At 47.9% G+C, this 21,901-nt stretch overlaps 1 protein-coding gene across 3 annotated transcripts in view; it reads left to right on the top strand.

The window, feature by feature from the left end:
- Positions 1-21,901, top strand: part of CYSTM1 (cysteine rich transmembrane module containing 1) — a 52,335-nt gene that overhangs the window by 18,887 nt on the left and 11,547 nt on the right. For 2 of the 3 annotated variants that reach the window (XM_081090816.1, XM_081090817.1), the window contains exon 3: positions 19,809-20,901. The exons of the other annotated variant lie outside the window; for it this stretch is intronic. In XM_081090816.1, coding sequence (XP_080946942.1) covers positions 19,809-19,918 — 110 coding nt within the window. In that variant the 3' untranslated portion in view covers positions 19,919-20,901. Of the gene's footprint in view, positions 1-19,808; positions 20,902-21,901 lie in introns of those variants that run through there. 3 annotated transcript variants of the gene reach the window in all.

Below are 21,901 nucleotides of genomic sequence, written 5' to 3' on the forward strand. Positions count from 1 at the left end.
AGGCCATTTCTAGACCTGTATTGTTTATACTGACTGTAACTAGCATTCGATAGATATGGAACTTTATAGAGTTTATCTAGAATAAGTGCTTCCTGGGCTTGCAAAACACATAGACTTCATCTTCTTTCTTTACCTTTGGTGTTATATCAGCCTTTTTGAGAAAATAATATCTTAATTCTTCTTAGGGTGAAAAGGCTCTGTTTATCTCATCCAATATAATAAAGAGCTAATATGCTAATTAGACCGGACAGTGGCACGACCTTCCGGAACCACCAGTGGGCAGGGGGCACGGCCTCGAGGTCGCCGGGGCTGTGAGGGCTGAGGCAGCCAGGGCTGCAAAGGCCTACTCTTGCACAAATTTTGTGCATTGGGCCTCTAGTTATTTCATAAATGTATTTGAAAGCTATTTAATGTTCTTTTCTTTGGGATTTTTTTCTCTGTTCTCTCTCTTTCCCCCTCCCTCCACATGGCCCTTCAGTGTGTCTGGCTTGGGCCTCCTTACAGCATGACAGCCTCAGATAGTGGGCTCCTTCCATGATAGTGTGCAAAAGTGGAAGCTACCAGGCCTTTCTTTAAAAAAAATTTTTTTTAATTAACTAACTTCTAATTTTGAAACAATTTTATTGGTCAAAGCAGCCACAGGTCTACCTAGCATGTGTTCTAGGAAAGGGGAATAGATCGCTCCTTGCTGGCGGAGTGGCAAGGCCTCACTGCAAATGGCATATGGATTGGGAGACCTTTGGGAACACTACCACAAGTCCCAGTGGTGAGGATGAACTCCTGTTCAGTGGAGCATGTAAAGAACAAAACTTCTTCTAGGTTCTTGTAAAAATGCCATAGTAACAGACCGTTTAAAGTTAAAAATTAAACACAACAGTATCTCCAGTGTCATGTCAGAAAATTGGCAGTCTGCCTTGTTAAGGAACATTCTGTGAATTGGTTAGAAAGTCATGAAAGAAGAGGTTTTTTAATTCTGTCGTCAAAATTGAAATGACTCCCACTCAGATACCTTAAATCATCAGAAGTGGGAGAGGCCTCAGATGATCACCCAGGTTAATCACCATTCCACGCTCCTAGCAGACATCACTAATCAATTGTGGCTCTTTCTGCTCAGCCCACATGTGGCTTCGGCCACTCTGAATAGGCTTGAATTGTTAGGTAAGAGGAATCCATTTACTATTCCTGCTAGGCTAACCTCCTTTTTTTTTTTTTTAGAGATATTCAAAGTGAAACTCAGAGAGGCTTAGTGAGTTTTGGCTTGGATATAAGTCTTGATTCCATGCTAAGTACGTATTTCCTCCTGATACCTTGCTGCTATAATCCAGCACAGATCCCACAGTGATTGTCAAACACCCACCAAAGGAAAATACCTCCTTTTCAGCAATTCTCTCTCTTGTCTCCCTCAGCCCCCCCACCCCTACCCCAAAATCCTGTTAATTACAACAGGGCACCAGATTCCTAGTAAACAGAGGTAAGTGGAGTGTGAGCAAGCTGGATTCAAACCCCGGTAACCCTAGGATCTGGCAGGTTACTGAACCTCCCTGTTTTGAGTGTGCCTGCTTCCCCTTGTAAGCTTCACGAAGGCGGTTGTTTCTCTACTTCACCTCCTTCCAGATCACCTGGAACAGTGCTGACACAATGTTTATGCTCAGTGAATATGTGTTGAATGAGTGGCAATATCACTATTTTGAAAGGTGGTTGTGACTTCATGTTAGGTATCTGGTCCCTTTCCCTTGGGACCCTTCCCTTACGAGCTAACTCTTTTGAATCCAGATATTGGGTTTTATACATGCTCTTCTGGGTTCAGACTGTGATATCTGGCAACATAATGATTTAAAATGAAACAAATTCTGCCCAGCTGGTGTGGCTCAGTGGTTGAGCATCAACCTATGAACCAGGAGGTCACTGTTCAATTCCCGGTCAGGGCACATGCCCAGGTTGTGGGCTCGATCCCTAGTAGGGGACGTGTACAAGGCAGCTGATCAGTGATTCTCTCATCATTGATGTTTCTATCTTTCCCTCTCCCTTCCTCTCTGAAATCAATAAAAATATATTTTAAAAAATAAAATAAAACAAATTCTACTTCAGCTGAGTCCTTGGGATGCCCCCATGGAGACCAAAAGCCCAGTTGGCCTTCGCCTGGGTGTCTAAGCCTGTAGATGGGAACTAAAAGTGCCCCTGTTGTGGTTCTTTGTAATTTGAAGAAGTGAAAGCAGAGCGCCCGTTCCAGGAGTGCCCTGCTGGGTCACTGGCCAGCCAGTGAGAAGTCAGGAGGGGCTTCCCCTTTAGTCCACAGTCCCAGACGGGAGGGGGGGGGGGAGCATGTGTCTCCCGCACACTTTCTTGGTGTCTGACATTGCTCTCAGTCAGCGTGAGGATAGAAGAGGAAGGAATTGAACGGTCTGGCATCTCTGGCTCATTGGCTTGAGGTATGGAATTACAGCCTGGCGTGTTTGAGCCTTTTATGCCTTTCTTCATCAGAAACTCTGATCAGGCATTTTCATTGCCCTGGGAAGCCTTTCTAGCAGAGTCCAGCTCAGTACCGTCTTCCTTTGCCAGGTATCAGATGACAGAATGTCCCAGCAAGGACGCTGCATGGTGCCACCAAAAGCCGCATTGGCTCAGGAATCTAGGTGTAGTTTCTCCGGTTCCCTGGACTTCTGTTTCCTTACCTGTGAAACTGGGATTGCAGGAATGTGGTGAAGAATAAAGTAATATGTACAGTGTATGGCACTTTGACGGGCATTGAGGAAGTTAGTACCCTTTTGCAGCTTACAACGTCTTTCTGAATTTTTGCTTGTGGGTGGATGAGGGTGGTGAAAACAGGAAGTTCTCATGGGGAAGGTGGGGAAGACAGGGACTGAGGGTCATTCCTGATCTACACTGAGAATTCCCACTGGCCTGAGGCAGCTGTGGGCAGCCCCAAAGTCATCCCATCTACTGTCATAGCCACATAGCTGGCCTCCCTCCTCTTGCCCCTGCTGTCTTCTATCCAGGCCCGATTAAAAGCCAGAATTTTTGCAGTGACTAGCACAGTCCGCTATGAGTAGGCTGCCCCCCTTTCACCTCCCCACCTTACAGAACCCAAATTTGTGTGCCTGATGCTTCGAAAGCCAAAACTCAAAATGTCAGAGGTTTGGAGTAAGGAAAAGTTTATTGACCAACTGAGAATCTGGGAGACTTAATAGTGCCTCAAATCCCTGTTATTCCCTGGACTAGGTTAAGGGATTTTAAGGAGTTAGGGGGAACCAAGTGTGCCAAAGGCCTGGTGAGGCAAGTTTTAATTGGAGGACCTTGGAACTTGGCCATTTATGGTAGGAGGAGTCAGCACTGGATCTTCCTGAACAGCGGACCCTTCACTTCTGAAAGGGTACCGCGCTCAGGTTCCAGTTATATCCAGGTCCTCCCGTGTATGTATGTGTGTTGGGGAGAGAGCTTGGGGTGGGGTGGGGGGCGGGGGGAGATGGGGACAGGTGGTGAGACCGGTTCCAGGTGCAGCCGGAGGCCAAAGTTCTCTTCTCTGCACATGCTTCAGCTGCATGACCTGCAGTTTTGGTCTCTTGTGTCTGAAAAACAACTCAGTGTCTTGTTAAACAGGACAGGACCATTTGAAGCTATTTCTGTGGTTACACGGCAGGCTCTGCTCCATCTTCACAGGCCGCTCCCCCTGCTGCGCCTTTGCTTTTGCCTGTCCCTTTCCCTCCGCCTTTCGCTTGCCTCAGAAATCTATGCAGCTTTTTGCCCTGTCTTGGTTCTTGCTCAGCTATTACCTAGTCAGGGAGGCCTTTCATTTGCCTCCCTACTCCCTCTGCCCCAACTTGGCTCTCTCTGGCTCTGTGTCCCCCCTCTTTTCCCTGCTTCCCATGCTTTACGTGTTCCTTGGCTGCCTTTTCCTCCCACTGGAATATAAGCTCCTTGAAAGCAGGGACTTTGGTATGCTATTCCATTACTCAAACCAAGGAGTTGTTGAATGATTGTGCCCCACTCCCTGCATCCTCTACCTGCACAGATACCTTGTGAGGCATTCTCCTTCAGGCCTTGGGTTCCTTTCCCTCCTCATCTCCTCTCAGAATCCTGCAGGTGGCCCTAAGGAGCTGCTGCTAACTGAGGCTTTGCTGTGTGTCAGGCCTGTGCTGAATACTTACATCCTTCATCATTTACTTAGCATGAGGCCCTGTGACATGGGTCTTATTAAAGACGAGAGTTTACCCAAGGTCAGAGCTGGGCAGTGGCGGAGCAAGCCCAGGATAAGTGGTATTATCCCAGAGTTTACAGATGTGGAACTGGAGTCTCGAGAAGCTACAATGCCTTGCTCAAGTTCCCCCAGGTGTCTGACCCAGAGCCTGACATGCTTCCATGTGTCATATGGCCTCCCATGGATCAGTACAAATATTTTACAACTTCATCTTCCTTTTTCCCTTGGAAACACCACTCACTCATTCAGTAACTGCCAGTTAAGTGCTCTCTGTAATTTAGTGCCAGGCACTAAATATGTTACCATTTCTACTTAGGTCTTATTCAGGTGCTCTGTGTACACTATCTTATGTAATCCATACAGCAGTCCTGGTGGTTTTCCATGTTAGAGATGAGGAGACTGAGATTCAGAGAAATGAATTAATTTACCTAAAGTCAAGTAGTAACTCGCTGAGCCATGAATTTAACCCAGGTCTGCCTGATTTCAAGTTTTATTCCTAACTTTTATGCTCTTTTGTTTTCCATTAGGGAATAAATATTCTTAAAATACTTCAAAATTAGCAATAACAAGCATAGGTCACAGCAAGAAAGAAGGTGGGCTCTATGCGTAAGAGGAGTTCCCTCTGGGGACACTCAGTTGCAGCTCTTCCTTCTCACAAAAGCAGTTGCGGTTGGTCTTGCGTAAGTGTCCTGGGTTCTTAGCACCAACTTTGACTCTCAGTCCACATACGTGTGAATTCAGGCTTTAACTTGCCAGGCCTGCTCAGGTAGGCCCAGCGCTTCCTTAAAGTCCCCCTGGTGAGGGCACTAGGTCTCCTGGACCTGAGGGTCGTGAGGACACTGGGGGACTGTCGGCTCCTAACGATGGCCTGAGGTTTTTCATCTTCTCAGACAGAGACACAGTCTGTTTTAGTCAAATACTTCATGCAAAACATTCTCTTTTGCTTTTCAAAAGCCTTGGCCTGCCCAGCACTCAGGGGTAATGGAGTATGAAAGGCAACTATTCTTTGCAGGTCCAGTTTGCTCAGCTGGCTGGGGGCTGTGCCCGGCGCCAGCTGACTGGGCCAGGCTGGGTTGGCCAGACCTGGCTGGCCTGGGGGAACGGAAGTGTTTGAAGTCTTGCCCTGCTCACAGGCTGGTTTGCTTCATTGTTCTTCTTTGCCCCCTTGCATCCAGGTGCAGCCTGGGTTTTCTGCTCTAATACTACTTTTACTCAGTTTCAAAACATAACATACACATTCCCTTCACTTCTCACATAAGCTTTTAAAAGTTTAGGTTGATATAAACAATGAGGAAATTGGTTTGGTGGGCAAGATAAAAAAGCCTGCTTCGGGTAAAAGGCATCTCGGGGAACTAGAAGGTGGGGGTGGGCTAGAGTAGGTCATTCTCTAGGATGGGAGCCCAGGCTGTAGTGTGGGGCCCACCCTGTGAGTTTGGAGTCACTTAGGGTGGCAGGGATCTTTCCTAGGATTTATTCTTCCAAATAATGAGGCATTAGCTGGCCGGCTCCAGGATCTGTGCCCAGGCGGTGTGGCATGGCGCCCATAGGCTCCTGCTGCCCGGTGGTCAGGGTGGTTAGCCACGGGGAGGAAATCTTCATTCTGCTTATATTGTGGCTCCCAGAGTTGAGATGTGCTGAAATGTGGGACATCATGACAGGATTGGTGTCTGAGTCACCAGTGAGGGCTTAGCCTGGCAGGCATAACACAGATGTGGTGACCAAGTCCAGCTCGATCAGGGGCCGGAGAGTGGCTTCTCCAAACCTGACTTTCGAGGCTCGGCTCTACCCCAGGCTTCGACTTCCGGGTTACACCACAGTTCTTGGACACAGAAAGGGGGCCTCGTATTTATTTTTTTAAAACATTTTTATTGATTTCAGAGAGAAAAGGAGAGGGAGAGAGACATAGAAACATCACTGATGAGAGAGAATCATTGATCAGCTACCTCCTGCACGCCCTGTACTGGGAATCGACCCTACAATCCGGGCATGTGCCCTGACCGGAATCAAACCATGAACTCTTGGTTCATAGGTCAATGCTCAACCACTGAGCCATGCCAGCCAGGCAGGGGACCTCATTTATAAAAGAACTTTTAAAATTACAGAAATATCTCCTATAGAATGTAAATAATACCCATAATTTTGCTATCCAGAGATAGTTGTCAACATTTCGGTATAAATCTTTGGTGTACTTTTAGTTTTTTTATGATGCAGCCCCTTTTGGAAGTTCAACTAGTGTGTTAATCTCTATCCATGGGGTATATTTACAGCTAATATGCTACATGAGAGTATTGTTGGGCAGTTTTTGTTTTCTTCTTTATTTTAAATTCATCAAGTCCAGGTGTCCTCAGCAGCATCTCAGCCCTATAGAATATGCAAGTCCTTGCTGAGGAGCAGTGATCACTGTTCATTGAAGTGTCCGTTTCAACACTGCCGATCATGCGGGGTTTTCTTTCCCCCACTCTAAATTATTCTTGTTTTAAAAAATCTTAGTACAGACTTTGTGTGGTGAGCACACAGTACAGTGTACAGATGATGGTTGTGGAATTGGGCACCTAAAACCCCTATAATTTTGTTAACTAGTGTCACCCCAATAAAGTCAATAAAAAGGAAAATAAAATAAAAATCTCAGTACAGTGGAAAGCTCTACAATTTAGCCCTTTATCTAGCTTATGGAAAAACAGCAACAATAATAGCTATAATTTATTGTTTGTTTTGTGCCTGGCATGAAGCTAGCTGCTTTTTGAGGAGTTAATCCTATAAACTTTATAACAATCCCAAGAGGTCAGTGCTGTTATTGTCTCCTTTTTCAGTTGCAAAATCCAAGCCACTAAGAGGTTAAGGAAATTGCATTTTGCTTAAATGGACCATGCCAGGTATAGCAAGTGTAACCCAAGCCCAGCACCCCTGATGGAGAGGACCTGGCTCCTGCCCGCTCAGCTGAACTCACGGGCAGGCGGGGCTGGGAGACACTCAGGAACAGACCAGTGAGTAGATCGTGGCAGTATTTGTGGTCTGCCCCGGTTTTCTGCTGTTCCAGACTTGCCTTGGCTCCTTGAGGGAGTGGCTCCCTCCTCCAGGAAGTATTGACTTTCCTGTGGACTTACCGGAAAGCGTTATCAGCTCGCAGCCAGAAAGCTTGCTGCTACCAGGGCTGCAACCGTTTTGGCTTTGAGAGGCCATTACTGCCCCCCTCCTTTCCCACTGCTGGGCTCCGTGGCCTTTTCCTCATTCAGTCACAGGTGTCTTACAGGTTCAGGCTGGGATCCTGATTGGCAAAAGTGGCACACTCCCTAGTGATGCCTTTACCCATCCTCAGGCTTTTAGACTAGAGTTTCTGAATCTGGAGAAGGGAGTAGAACCACTCCCCCCCCCCCCACACACACACACACGTGCACACACATTCTTTTTCTAGAGAGTGTACTTGGGGTGTGTGTGGTGATGTGAAGAACTTTTTCCTTGGGGTCCCAGGCATCAGGCCCTTTTCCCAGGGACACACCTGCTTAAAGATCCTAAGTTGGGAACAGCCTAGGAAAGATTCTGATGCATTTTCCTGAAGGGGGGGGAAAAATCTCAATTAGACTTTTTTTAGTAGCGTCTTGGCTCCTTCTGAGCTTTTGCATTTGCCCTTGAAATGAGTTCATTTGGTAACCTAGGAGACCTTGTCAGCTGGAGGATTTTAGGGAGACTGTTCAAGATTGTTATTTGAGTTGTTCTTAGTGGGATAAAAATAGATTTTTGCTTTGGGAGTGTGTGTATAATGGGTAGTTTATAAAGGATCAATATCCTCCCTTCCTTCCCTCTGCCCCCCCGTATCCCTGTCCATGTACCCTTGGGCAGCTGTGGGTAACCATGACCTCCTGAAGGCTCTCAAGGGGCCCCTCTGGAGAAGGTGTCTTTTGTGGCTGCGGGGTCCCCTCTCTCTGACCCAGGCAGGCTCGGGACCCTGAGCTCCCTTTGCTCGCTTGATGTTCCCTAAGACCTCCGCTAGTCAGACTGATCCCTTCTGGATAAAGTGATGGTTCAGATACCAGGGGCTGCCCTCAGCCATTTCAGGAAGGTTCAGAATGAGCCGAGAGCTCTTGAAGGGTTTCAACTGGCAGAAGTAGGAGTGACTCCCTTCCTTAAGAGCTTAAGGCTGACAGGGTCTTCATATTTTTAATCAGTAATGCTTTGCTGTTGCTTAAGAAAATAGTCAGCTAAGCCTATGTCTACAGCCTTTTTACAAGACAGGCCGGAAACAGCTTTTCCAACTGAGGTAAAAGGTGCAAGAGAGATTGTTCATTCTGTTGTTCACGCATTCATTCACTCATTGGTTAATTCATTCCTTCCACATCTCCTGTATGGCAGGTCTACTGAGTGTGCCCTGTGCAAGCCTAGGGGCTTAGAGTGGAAAGTGACACTGGAGCCCTCAGCATTTTTATCCAGGTAGAATCAGGAGTGAAGGGTTCATCTTAGAGGTCAAAAGGAATTCTGAACAGGATCATTCCCTGTTCCAGCAGGGAAGAGGGTGGTGAGGAAGGGGGTTGGTAGAAGGATTCTTGGTGGTCAGCTCCAGCCTGCTATTGGTAGTAGGTAGTTAGGATGGCTGAGTGCTTGTGACATCATTAGGAGGCAGTGCCCCCTGCCTTCCTGTTATCGCCCAGTAACCTGGCATCCACATGGAGTTGGGCTCAGGCAGTACTTAGGGGAAATAGACGCCTCTTTTGCCCCATTTCCATGTCTCTTGTTCAGTCTTTTAAAAGACTCAATTCATTGTGTAAAGAGAAAAATAGTCTATAGATCTCCTACCACCTTTACATAATACCCATGTTGCTTCCGGGTATCTCAGCACTGAGGGAGTCCTGCCTTCTGTCCTTTAGGTCTCTGTCTTGGGAGTAATAACAGCAGCTAGTGTGTACTGAGTACCTGCTGTCTACTCATCACTGGCCTATTAGCTCATTAAGCCCCTGAAGAACCCAGTGAGGCTGCAGGTACTATTATTTCCCCATTTGACAGGTGAAGACACTGAAGCTGTGAGAGGTGGCATTGAGAGAGGACCCCAGGGTATCCAACGCCAGAGCCACCTCTCCCCATCTATAGTGTTCCTAAGAGACATAGACATGCGAGGCCCAAGATATTGGGGTCTGCTTGTGCTGCTATCTGGGGAGGGGCACTTGACTAACGATGACAGCGGGGCTGCAAGAGTGTGCCCTAGCTTGTGTCTGCCCGGCTTCCAGTTTGCTGAGAGTCCCTGTTCTCCAAACCGGTGGTGGTATAAATAAACCCATCACTTGGGCAGCTACACCCAGCTCCGTGGGTGGGGAGCAGTGCGATGCCTTCTGTTATTTCTGACACACCGGAGGCTCCCGAACAGCCGCTCCACCTCCACGGCCAACCCCACTCAGTTTCCCACCATAGCGTTTTCATCACAAGGATTAGCCTGTTTCTTCTATTTCAATGGAAAGATGGTTGGTCAGTCATGATGTTGGAGACTTTTTTCATTTTCTTTTTTAAAAATTTTAATGATTTCAGAGAGGAAAGGTGAGGTAGAGAGAGTTAGAAATGTCAATGATGAGAGAGAATCATTGATCGGCTGCCTCCTGCCCACCCCCCACTGGGGATGGAGCCCACAACCTGGGCATGTGCCCTGACCGGGAATAGAACCATGACTCCCTGGTTCATAGGTCAACATTCAACCACTGAGCCACTGAACCACTAAAGTTCATCGAGCTTTAGTGACAGGCTGACTAGAACTGGTATTGTTGACCATGGAAGGGAGTTGCTTCCCTAAACTCTGGCCCTATCTCCCAGACCAGCAGAGTTCTAGTCAGAGTCCTACAGGGCAGGCACCCCTCTCTCTCTTTCTCCACTGGGGAAGGCTCTAGCTTCACATTTGCCAAATGGCACTCTCAGTGGGCGAGATGATGGCTTTCAGGACCCTTTGTCATTGGCTCTGGGTGGCTGTTGGCTTGTGGCAGTGTTACTGAGGAGCAGGCATCATTGTAGGTAACTTGGCAGAGCCACCCCTCCCACCCCATTCCTTCCAAGTCTATAAGGATGACCTTTGTTGCTCTGAAATGGTGGGCAGTGCGCTGCGGGAGTAGAGAGCACGGGAGGGGACTGTCCTTACAAAGGGAGATCTGCCTCGAGTCATCTCCTCTCCATGTTTGTTGAGAGTGGTCACCCTGTCCCATCCCTGACCTTAGAACTCACCTGCACCAGGCCTCCAAAACTGAGGTGCATTTAGGTGAAAACACAACTATTTTTACTATCACAAAATTAAGCCTGTCAGTGGAGGAAGAAAACAGCCTGGGGTGCTTTGCATAAATATATCTGCTAGAACTGTTAATCAGTAACGCGGGAATCTGGTACGTGCTGAAGCCAGTTGTGGTCTGTATACCTAAGATAACAACACACTTTGTGTTCAGTAAAAATGATATGGCAATATTTGCCTTATCAAACACTCGGTGGGTACTGTTTGAACGAGACGAGACTTCTGAGGCCGGCACTCAGTGTGACTCAGACTAATACTGCCGATCACAGCAGCCTGTGCCCGTCTGTGCCTGGACACTAATTGGTGGAACCTAACAGCTACCGCCTTGCCTTGGTGATCTCTGCCCATTTGGACAAGTTCCAAAGGGCCAGCTCCCCTCAAAGTAACCTCTCCATTTCCCCCCTGTAATCCAGTGCCTGAAAACCAGGAAAATAATAGTTTTTCTCATTTCTATTTAGTTCCAAAATCATGGCAGTCGTCTTATATTCAGGAGCCATTCACTGACACTGGGTACTTGTGGTTTCTGAGTCTATTTCTGTTCTACTCTTGCCTTTTCTCTCATTACTGTTTCTGTGATTCCAAGCATCTTTCCTGCTGCTAAGCAGGATATGGAATCACAGCTCGTGCAGTAATTACCGTCACCACCGCCCTTCCTGGGGGCAAGGGGAGTCAGGCCATGATGACTCTATCAGTGAGAAGCCGGGGCTGTGACAGCCAGGGTCAATATCAAATGATTCCATTTCTGGGTGAGCCACTCACTGGCCATCATTTCTTTAAATTTTCTTATATTAGCATAAGGGAAGAGAAAGGAGGACAGAGCAGTAATAAAACTGACACTCTTCTTAGCTCTCTGTAAGGATCTGCCCTGATTTTTAATCCAGTTGTGTTTATCATTGGTCCCACCCAATGTGAGCTTCCTCAATAGGTCTCTGGCTGTTTTTCTAAATGGTCTGTGAGCTGCCTGAGTTGGGAAAGATGCCTTTTATTCCGGGAATCCCCTGCAGGGTTGGCTGTGTTAGGAAAATGAGAAGTGGTCATGTGAGCAGGGAGAGAGACTGAGCTTAGTGTCAGCAAGGGCAGCTTGTTTCTCCTTCAGCACATCCGGCTTGTGAGATGGAGCTGGAGCAGTCTGCCAGAGTCTGCGGCGGGAGGCAGGTGGGCACACAGGCAGGCAGAGTGGACTTTTGGATGACGAGGATGTGCCTGGACCTGGCTGGAGTCCAGGCTGGCCCCAGGGGACTGCAGGTTGATTTAGGCTCCAAACCGAAGAGATCTGAAACTGCTTCGGAACAGAACGTCCCTGAGCCACTGGCATAGTTTTGCCTGCTTTGAGGCTCGGCTCTGGTGTCTTTCCTCCTTAGGGTGTTGAGGTACCTGGAATCCTCAGGAATAAGCAGAGGAAATAATGTAGGAGGTAAAATATTGAATAAAAGTGATCATTTTAACCTGTTGTTTAAGCCTCACCGGAGGGTATTTTCCCATTGATTTTTAGTGACTGGAAGGGAGAGGGGAAAGAGAGAGAAGCATTGATGTGAGAGACACATCGATTGGTTGCCTCCAGCATGTGCCCGACCAGGGCTGGGAAACTGAGATATGTGCCCTTAACCAGAATGGAACCCGGGACCCTTCAGTCCGAGGGCTGATGCTCTCTCTATCCACTGAGCGAAACTGACTAGGGCATATTTTTTTAAATCAGTTTTTAAGTATACAGTTTAGTGGCATTAAGTACCTTCACATTGTTATGCAACTGTCACTTTAATCTTCCCAAATTAAAGCTCCATACCAATTAAACAATAACCCCCCCCCCCCCCAAAGCCCTGGCAACCATCCTTTCCATCTATGAATTTGACTGTTCTTGGTACCTTCTATAAGTGGAATCATACAATATGTGTCCTTCTGTATCTATCTTATTTCACTTTGCATAATGTCTCGAAGGTTCACCCATGTTATAGCTTGGGTCAGAGTTATTTCCTTTTTAAGGCTGAATAATATTCCATTGTATGTATAGACCACATTTTGTTTATCCTTTCATCCATCAATGGACACTGGGTTGTTTCCACCTCTTTGCTCTTGTGAATATGCTGCTGTGAACATGGCTATGAACAAATACCTGCTTGAGTCCCTGCTTTCAATTCTTTGGGTAAGAGTTTTAAAACACAAGAGCAAGGTGTCTTTAAAGGTAGTTTCTGATGAATCGCCCTTCTCCACCAAGGGCTGGACTTGCAGACGAAAAGTCAGCTTTACTCACCATCTAATTTTAGACTCCAACATACCCACACTGGTCACTTGTAACATCATATTTCATTTTGATATTTGACCAGCTTTCACAATGTTACGATTCAGTTTTACAAATTACATGCCATTGACAATACTTAGTTGTGATTATAGGGCACCCTTGTCACTCAGAGGTGGGCATGGCACTGGACAGTGCACCTTCGTCAGCTGGCTGCTCTAGGGGTTGAAGGCTCTCACTGACTCTGCCCCTCCTGACCCAGTCGGGCTGTTCTTTGGCCTTGTCCCCAGACCAGGGTCTGTCCTGGGACCTGAAACCCTGAGCCCACTGACAACCGAGGCTTAGGCCACTCGTCTTACACGCGTGCAGCTTTGTGCAGGCACGACAGTGTCCTCTGTGTCTGCTGGTTCTTGTCACCTGTTTTATTTCATCCAGTTCTTACACAACATTTTTAGCATAATTAGAATTATATGTAATTTTTTTCTGAAATTCCTTGGCATTCGGAGTTGCCATAAGGTCTGGTTTTCCTTGCGTCAGCTTAGAATTAGTCATAGGGCCCTCGGGAAGTGGTAAGGTGTACACACCTGGGGTAATGGGCTTTCGATGGATTCAGCTGTCCTGGCATGGGTCTACCTCTGGAAAAGACCTCCTTAGGCCAGTGCCCCTCTGTATTTGCCAGACCAGTTAGGAAGTGGAGATGGCTGGTTGTGAAAGTCTTACCTTTGTGGGCACATGGTTATTTTCTGTGTTAATTTCTTACTGGAAATTCTCCAAACCCACAAATGAGCCAACCCCAACCTCTTCTGCGTAGCCAAGGACAGTCGCCAGTGCCCCGGCAGACTTTGAGCCCCTGGTACAGTGAGGACCTAGCCCGTGGGCACACGGCCTTGTGAGTCCCTGCCACTGTGGCCACCTGTCCCTGGCTGGAAGGCTTTGGGGGCTGCGTGTTGACTGCCACTGCGTGCTCCTAGTTCCCGTCCACCTCGTGCCGCCCTGTGTGCCTCAGGCCCCGCGGGGCAGCTCACGGAGAAGCCTGTACCCGCACTTGGGAACTCCTCGTCTAGTTCAGGCAGTTGTAAACCCTAGACATAAGCCAGCCATTTCTGAGACAGTCCTGTTTTCTTGTTCTGTTTCAGTGACACAGGAATGAAAACCTTGCTGGCACACAAAGGGAAAGTCTCCTGTCCTTACCCCCAGCGCTGGCCTCGCGCCCCGTAATGTGTCCTGTTCTGTTGCCTGCCCTTTTCATCTGAAGACTCCCCTTTGCCCCCCGTCTCCGTGCCGCCTTCCTCTTAAGGACTGCTTGATGTTCCTGAGGCTGTTTCAAATGATCGTAATGACAGTGCGGTAGCAGCAGCTCAGAGTCAGAAAGGTCTTGATGGGCTGGCCTCCATCCGGAAGGCCCCCAAGGAGATGCTGGGAGCCTCTTCTCTCTTCTCAGGCTGACTGTTGCCTTCTCCTACTGCTTGGGCACAGGGCTGCAGAGGCCGGGAGGGGAGAGGCTAGGAGTCAAATGATACCTTGTTGCCAACCCATTTTAATTTCTTTGGAGCTTCACTGCAGACACCACAGTCAACCCTGCTTTTTACAGGTCACGACACTGAAGCTCAGGGAGGTGAAGGGGAGGCCCGAGTTGGGGGCAAGCTGAACTGGATGGAGCCTGAACCCAGCAGGAAGGAAGGGGTGCTGACGGGTCTGCACTAGGATGAGGGGAGAAGGCACGAGTACATGCTTAGCTGTGGCCGCAGTTTTAGTCCCCAGCTGGTTGCTTTGGGGGGTTTGTTGTAGATGCTGGAGGATGAAGGGAGGAGTTTGCCAGACAGCAGATCAGATGCTTCTCAGAGGAGCAGAAAGATCTGTCAGGTGGAGAAAAGCCTTTCACACAGTAACCCAACCTCGGCGAGGTTTCTGGCCTGGACCCTGGGAGGGTCCCACAAATGAATCCGGCAGCTGTTCCTGGATCCGACAGGGAGAGGGGGCACTGTTCTGCCCTGGGGCAGGAGCCATTCTTCTGGCAGGGCGAGAAGGAAGAGGTCGATCAAGGGGCGCACAGCCAGATCCCGGAGGCAGGCTGTTGTCTCTGCTCATGGGTGTCAGTGTCTGTACAGAGAAGCTAAGAAATCGCAGATGGTTTAGGCAGGTGCCTGTGAGGCCCACTGTGGTTTCCTGCTGGGGTGAGTGGCCACCGAGCCTGGAGTACCTGGGCCTTCAGTGATGGGGCAGGTTATCACTAGGCATGGGCCTGGTAGTCAGGATGCAGGTCTGTCTGTGGCACTTGGTCACAGCCCCTGTGTTGCTGTCCTGTTTGTTCCCATGCTAACTAGGTCCCTCTTCTGTCCCAGGCTCCATGTATTGGCTCCCTGCCTCCTGCCCTGGGTGCTGCTCTGTTCTGAGCCCTGTCTGAATTCCCAGAGTCATACTTCTCAAAGATGTGACCATGTTTCCCCAACCTGAACCTGGGTTCTGATGCCATGTGGTTGGTTGAGGCCAAAGGCAAGGTGAAGGGACTGTGTGTGTGCCTGCACGAGCTGGGGTGAGGGCAGGACCTTGCGTTCCTGGCAGTTCCCCGCCAGCATGGGTCTCCTGGAGGTGCACTGGCCCTGTTATCTCTTCCCGATAGTAAAGGCCCCGCTGGTCTCGCAGGCCTTCGCTCCCAGAACAGCCTATGGCTCTGCCTTCTCCCCTCTTGTTTATTTCTGAGGCTTCTCCCCAGAGTCCGGGTGAGCCCTCTTTCTGTCTGTCTGGATCTGCTACGAGAGGCCTGCTCTTTACTCAGTCAGGGAGGGGTCTGCCTAAAGGGTCATTGTCATTTGAATAACATTGTCATTTGAATAACAGTAATAACATCAGTGAACATTTATTGACCCCTTTACAATGTGCTAGGCACTGCTAAGTGTTTTACATGCCTGCCAGGGACCAGCCCCAGCGGTCCAGGGGTCCCAAAGGTGTGGACGGAGTCGGCGAAGAATGTTTTACACGGAGACAGAACTCTCTAGCTCTCTTTAGTCTCCGTGGATCTCCCTGTGCCTGGCTGAGGCCACAGAGAAAGATCCTGAGGCAAACTGAGCCTTTATTTTATAGTCAGAGGTAAACAAGGTAGTGGTTACCAAAGTTACACTGTTCTTCTGAGTGTCACTTGTTTTTGTTCTTGTTGGACTTCCCTCAGCCCATTAGCTTCCCAGGTAAGATCTAGGGAGCATTATAAGGTCAAGCCTAATTATGCTAAGAAGACTGTGCCCTCTAAGCTGGGGCTTGTTTGTGACTTTGCCAACAGGTCAGTCGGAGGTTTAACCCTATAGAGGCTCCCCACACATGCCAGTCTCTTAATTTTCCCAACAACCCTGTGGGGTGTATATTACTAATCTTGCCCCTATTTTACAGCAGAGGAAACTGAGGCAGAGAGGCTGTCACCTGCCAAGGTTACATGGCAAATGAGTAGATGAGTCTATTCAATCCAATTTGATTGAATCTGATTAAAATCTCTGTTCTGAAATCCTAATTGTGGTTTCTCCCACTGAATTGGAGTAGTGCCTGGGAACTGTGGCCTGGATTGATTGTAGTGACAGTATCAGGCAGGGAGGTTCCTTCCCTGCTCCTCTCCAGAATTTGATGAGAAACACACACACACACACACACACACACACACACACACACACACCCTTCCTGGGCCAGCTTTGGTAAGGGGCTGGGGGCTGGAGAAGTGGGACAGAGCCTTTCTGAGCGCACAGCCGGTGCCGCTGCAGCTTGTCATTTTTTACGTTGCAGGGCGGGGCAGTCTCTGACCCCCAGAGGGATGTGCGATGCACACCTTGCCCACTGCAGCCCTCAGCACTGCTGGGGGTTCAGGACAGCCCTGTGTCCGCTCTGTGAATACAGCCCTAAGTTGGCTCCTGCCTCCTCACAGCAAAACTGTCCTCACCAACTTTCCAGAGACCAGAGTTCTGCAACCACCGATGACAGGCCTTAGTGCTTGAAGCCCAGAATTTCAGCGCAAAGAATTCACACTTTTCTTCGGATTATTAGTCAGCCAAGTACTAGCCTTCACACTGTGCATGTGCCTAGAATTGGATTCCCTGACTCATGAAAGGAGCTTCCCAGAGAGCACTCAAAAGCCTCCTAAAAGGAGCTGAGTCAGGGCTGAGAAGCAGCCTTCCTTGTAGGTTGATCCAGGTCTTGCAAAACCAGGGAATTTGGCTATGAGAGACCTGAGGACCTAATGGGTAGGGCCAGGTAGCGGGGTTGCTGATCATAGCTTGATACAGAGCCATGGGCTCTGACTGCACAGTCTAGATGGCCAAAGCGAAAGTGGGTAGGAAGGAGGAACCCAGACGTTTTTGAAGGAGTGACATGATGGGAAGTTACATTTAGAACAGTGGGAGTGTACTTACCAGTGTGGCCAGGTCTGTAAGCGTGAGCCCTATTTAGTCATGTTTACACATATCCTGTTTTTAAAATATAAATACATTGTTGCCCTGGCCAGCGTGGCTCAGTTGTTTGAGTGTCGCCCTGTGCACCAAAAGGTTGGCAGTTCAATTCCTGGTCAGGGCACATGCCCAGATTGCGGGCTCAATCGCTGGTAGAGGGCATGCAGAAGGCAGCCGGTCAATGTTTCACTCTCACATCAATGTTTCTCTCCCTCCCTCTCTCTCTAAAAATATTAAAAATTAAATACATATATATTGTTAAGAATAAATTAAGCCCTAGCTGGCTTGGCTCAGTGGATAGAGTGTCAGCCTGCGGACTGAAGGGTCCCAGGTTCGATTCTGGTCAAGGGCACATGCCAAGGTTGTGGGCTCAATCCCCAGTAGGGAGAATGTAGGAGGCAGCCAGTCAATGATTCCCTCTCATCATTGATGTTTCTCTCTCCCCTCTCCCTTCCTCTCTGAAATCAATAAAAATATATTTTAAAAAATAATAAATTAAAATGTGTGTACTTACATTAAAAACAAACAAACAAAAATCGACACGAGAGTACCACCTTCTAGTTGATTCTGGCCACACCTATAGCCCCCTCATGCAGTTGCCTCCTCTAAGCATTGGGACCACAGAGTGAGCAGGACTTTACAGACTTCAGTCCGATGATGAAAAGAATGATGGAGGCTGACTCTAGGAGCAGTAGGCAGGTACTTGGGGTGAGGAGGCTTTGGCCCCATGTCCCAGCAATCCACGGTGGTGTGGAGGGCCCCAGAGGCAGAGTAGAGATGTGGAGGGGATATTTCCAGGACAAAGGAGACAGTGAGCCCATTGAGTATGTATTGCCAGTGTCAAGAGAAGGCCCAGGGGTGGCACTGCTTTCAAGGTCAGATGAGTAGGCACTGAACTTCCTGACGTAGGTACCCCTGAGGTGACAGGCTGGCAGAGGTGGATAGCAGCAGTGTGGGGCCTCGCTGCCAGAGGGACCCGGCTGAGGAACGGAGAGGACCAGCGCATGGTGTCCGCCCTCCCTCACGGGTGAGCAGAGACAGGAGAGCTGGGGGCTGGAAGACCTTTGACTCCTCGGGTTTGCAGAGGCAGAGACTGGCGGTCCCTGCTCCCTTGGTGCCCTTTCTCCAGGACCCGGCTTAGGTGGGCCCCTGTTCAAACCCAAAGGGGAGTGAAGAGGCTGGGGTTGGTTTGATAAATTCTGAAATGTCGCCAGCGGTGCTGCTGGAAGGGGGATATGTAGAAGGGACCCTGGCAGTGGTGTTTGGGACCTGGCATGGGGGAGAGGGGGTTTCTGCCTCACGGGGCTCAGCCTTAGGAATTGCATAATGCAGGCCATTCTGGTCTCTGAGCTGGAGGGAGTGCCATTTGATATACCTGCTGCTTCCTAGCTTTTGGCCAGGGTTGAAAGTCAGCAAGGCCTGAGGGAGGTGTCAGAATTGCATTGAAAGCACATCTGATAGGTGGAACTTGGGGTCACAGGGGCCAGATCAGGCCATGAGAGGAGCAAGAATAACTGGGAGCACAGGTTAGGTGGAGTTGGGGCCCAGGGCGGTGTCCAGGCAACAGTGAGATGGGAAGGCAGGCCAGGAATGAGGCCAGTGCCGCCAGGGAGCCCAGGTCAGGCAATGCCAGCTGCCACAAAGCCCCTGGAGCTGGAACTTGTGGCAGAGGGTAGAGAGGTCAAAGCATGCTAGAACCAGGCCGGCCCTCCTGCCCACAGGACCCCCAATGCCAGGAGAGGAGCAGCTGAGTGTGGCTCTGGAATCAGACAAGCCTGGCTTTGAGAAAAATGTAAAATGCAAAGTAAAAGCCTCGATACCTTCCCACACCGACCTCTAAGTTTCGTATTCTTTCAGGAACTTGTGTATATGTGTGTTTGTGTTTATATATATCCTTTCATTCTACAAATAAAACAAAGCACTGCTCTATACCTTGCTTTTATCCCTTGCTTAATTTATTAGCAACATGGAAGAACCACCTAGTTCTTCATGGCTGCTTAGTATTCTCGATGTGCTTTGCACTGACTTAGCTATCCGTCTCCAGGTGACAGAAATTGAAGTTCTTGATAGTTTGGGGTTATTTTGATACAGTACCAATTGCAGCATACACCTATTTTTAAACACTAGAATTATTTTTGTAGAAAAGTTCTAGATACAGTTCTGGGTCAGTGTTGTGTGTACCCCCCAACTCAATTTTCTTTCAAAGGGCTTCTACTAGTTCACACTCTTGCAAACAGTGTTGAGAGTTATAAATGGTGATAGTAACACAGCCTGTTGTGAGGATTAAATGAGATCATGTATAAAGCTTTCGGCCAGTGCCTGCCACATCAGGCTGCAGGCCACGGCTCACTGCAAACTGGATCACTGGTCAAGTATCCAGAAAGGTGCTGGTCTGGGTTTCAGAGGAGGGGAGGTAGCAGGAAACTGTGGTCTAACAGTTGCTGAGCAGATGTCACCTTTATTTACACATTGAAGAAATGGCGTGCCAGACACTGGCATGGGACTGGACCAGTGAACCAGGTAGGCGTGGCTCCCCCCTGGTGGAGCAGCAATCTGGAGAGGGAGGGAGACAGCCAACATGTCTCCACAGAATGTGTGCTAAGTGCTATGAGCACAGGATGCTGCTGCTCATATTGCCCCCTGACTGGGTCTCTCTCTCCCCTGCCCTTCCCTGTCCCTCCCCTGCCCCCACTCTGCCCCCAGTGTACGTGATTCCACAGGAAAGGAAGAAGGACGACATCGGGTGTCAGGCGGCCTTGGCTGCGTGCTGGGCCACCCTCTGCTGCTGCTGCCTCCTGGACAACTTGGACTGAGCAGCCACAACCCAAGTGCTCCTTCCAGGCGTGCTGCCTCCTGTAACTGGAATAAACAACTAGTGCGACACAATTTGCATTTTTTCTTTCTTTGACAAATACCTAATTTGCAGATTTTTAAATTTTAGCACCTGTGATGGGTGTGAAATGGTATCTCACTATTCCAGTTTACCTTCCCTCGTTTTTTAGTGACCTTGAATATATTGATTTGCTTTTACAAATCTTTTGAATTGCCTTTGTATCTTCTTAGCCACCCCCCCCCCCCTTTTTTCTATTTGTTTGTCTTTTCTTACTGATTTGTAGGGAGTTTTTAAATATTCCACATACTAGCATGTTACTGTTACAGGTTTGCAAATATCTTCTCCCTGTCTCTCAATCTTTCTTATGGTGTATTTTCTAGTATGAAAGTTTTTAAATGTCATATTTATCATCTTTCCCTCATGCTTTATGTGCTTTAGTCTTTGAAAACTTTCTATTCTAAGAACATAAAGATAAGCCTATATTTTCTTCTAAAATTTTTCACATAGAATCTTTAGTCCACCTAAATTTATTTTTGATCATGGTATAGGATAAAGTTCTGGCTTTCTTTTTCCATTTTGATAGGTCCAACACCATGTACTGATTAGGTCATCCTTTACCCATTGATTTGAAAAGAGATTTGTCATATACCAAGTTTCCAATAAACAACTGGGCTAGAATCAGAAGTCTGGTATGTTAAACATCTTCCCAGCCCTGGCACATGCCCATTTTTCTTCCTCAGAATTTTCTTGGCTATTCTTGGTCTTTCACTCTTTAATCTGGATTTTAGGATGAGTGTGTGTCAGTTTCTGTGGAAAACCACCACGTTTGGCTTTAACTGGAATGACATGTAATTTACAGAGTACTTGGGCAAAGAGTTGACACAGTTGTCTTCCTGTCATGAACATGTTATCTCTCCACTTTTGTCTTTTAAATCCTTCAATAAAGTCAGATAATTTTCTTCATATAGCTTTTACATATTCTTTGTTGGTTTTAAAATTGGAGTTCTCCTTAAGTACATTATAGGTTTAATGCTACTGTGAATGAATTGCTTTTTAAAAAATACTACATTTTGGGTAAAAACAATTTCTTCACTCCAGTGGGATCACAGATTAGAAGATTCTAACCCAGTTTTATCACCTTGGGGCACTTTAAATTGGGAAGAGCAGTTCATTGACCTGCCCTTTGCATACTCCCAGGGAAGCACCCACAGTCTACAAGGACCCACATTCACTCTGTAAATGCTGAACAGCTCCAGTGTATTAGGTGATAAACCATATAGAACAGACTCCATCCTTGCCCTCATGGTGCTAACTGTAGGAGGGAACTAGACATTAAATAAATCCCATAGGTAATAACTGACCATCTATTTTCCTATGAAAAGAAGATATGTATTGCTATGAAAACATAAAAGGGGGACCAACTTGCACAGTCTAGGAGGGATATGAAAGATGAGTAAGTGTCCTCAGGCAAAATGGTTGTAGGATGAACAGGTGCAAAGGCCCAATGGCAAGAGAGATCATGACTCATTTGAGAAACTAGAATCGACATGACAGAGAGCAATTGGATGTTGGGAAACAGATGAGAAAGAGGCAGGAGCAAGATAAGGGGCTCATAGCCCCAGTTAGGGATTTTGATTTTTGTCATGTGAATGGTGCTGGGAAGCCATTGGAGGATTTTAAGCAAAGGGATGACATGATCAAATTTGCATTTTGAGAGATCCCTTTGGCTTCCATGTAGAGAATGATGGAGAGACATGAATGCATTTGAAATATTTGGAAGTAAAATCAACAGGACTTGGTAATGGATTAGATACAGAGATTGAAGAAGGGAGAGGTCAGGGATGATTTCTGCACTTTTGACTAGAAGTAGACGCCTAGTGGTGATGTTTGTGGAGGCTGGGAACAAAGGAAAGGAACATGTTTGGTTTGGAGGAAGAGAAAACCAAGTTGAGCTCTGAACATA

Source organism: Myotis nattereri (genome assembly GCF_964212035.1).
Source record: "Myotis nattereri genome assembly, chromosome: 5".
In the NCBI taxonomy this organism is placed as follows: Eukaryota; Metazoa; Chordata; class Mammalia; order Chiroptera; family Vespertilionidae; genus Myotis; species Myotis nattereri.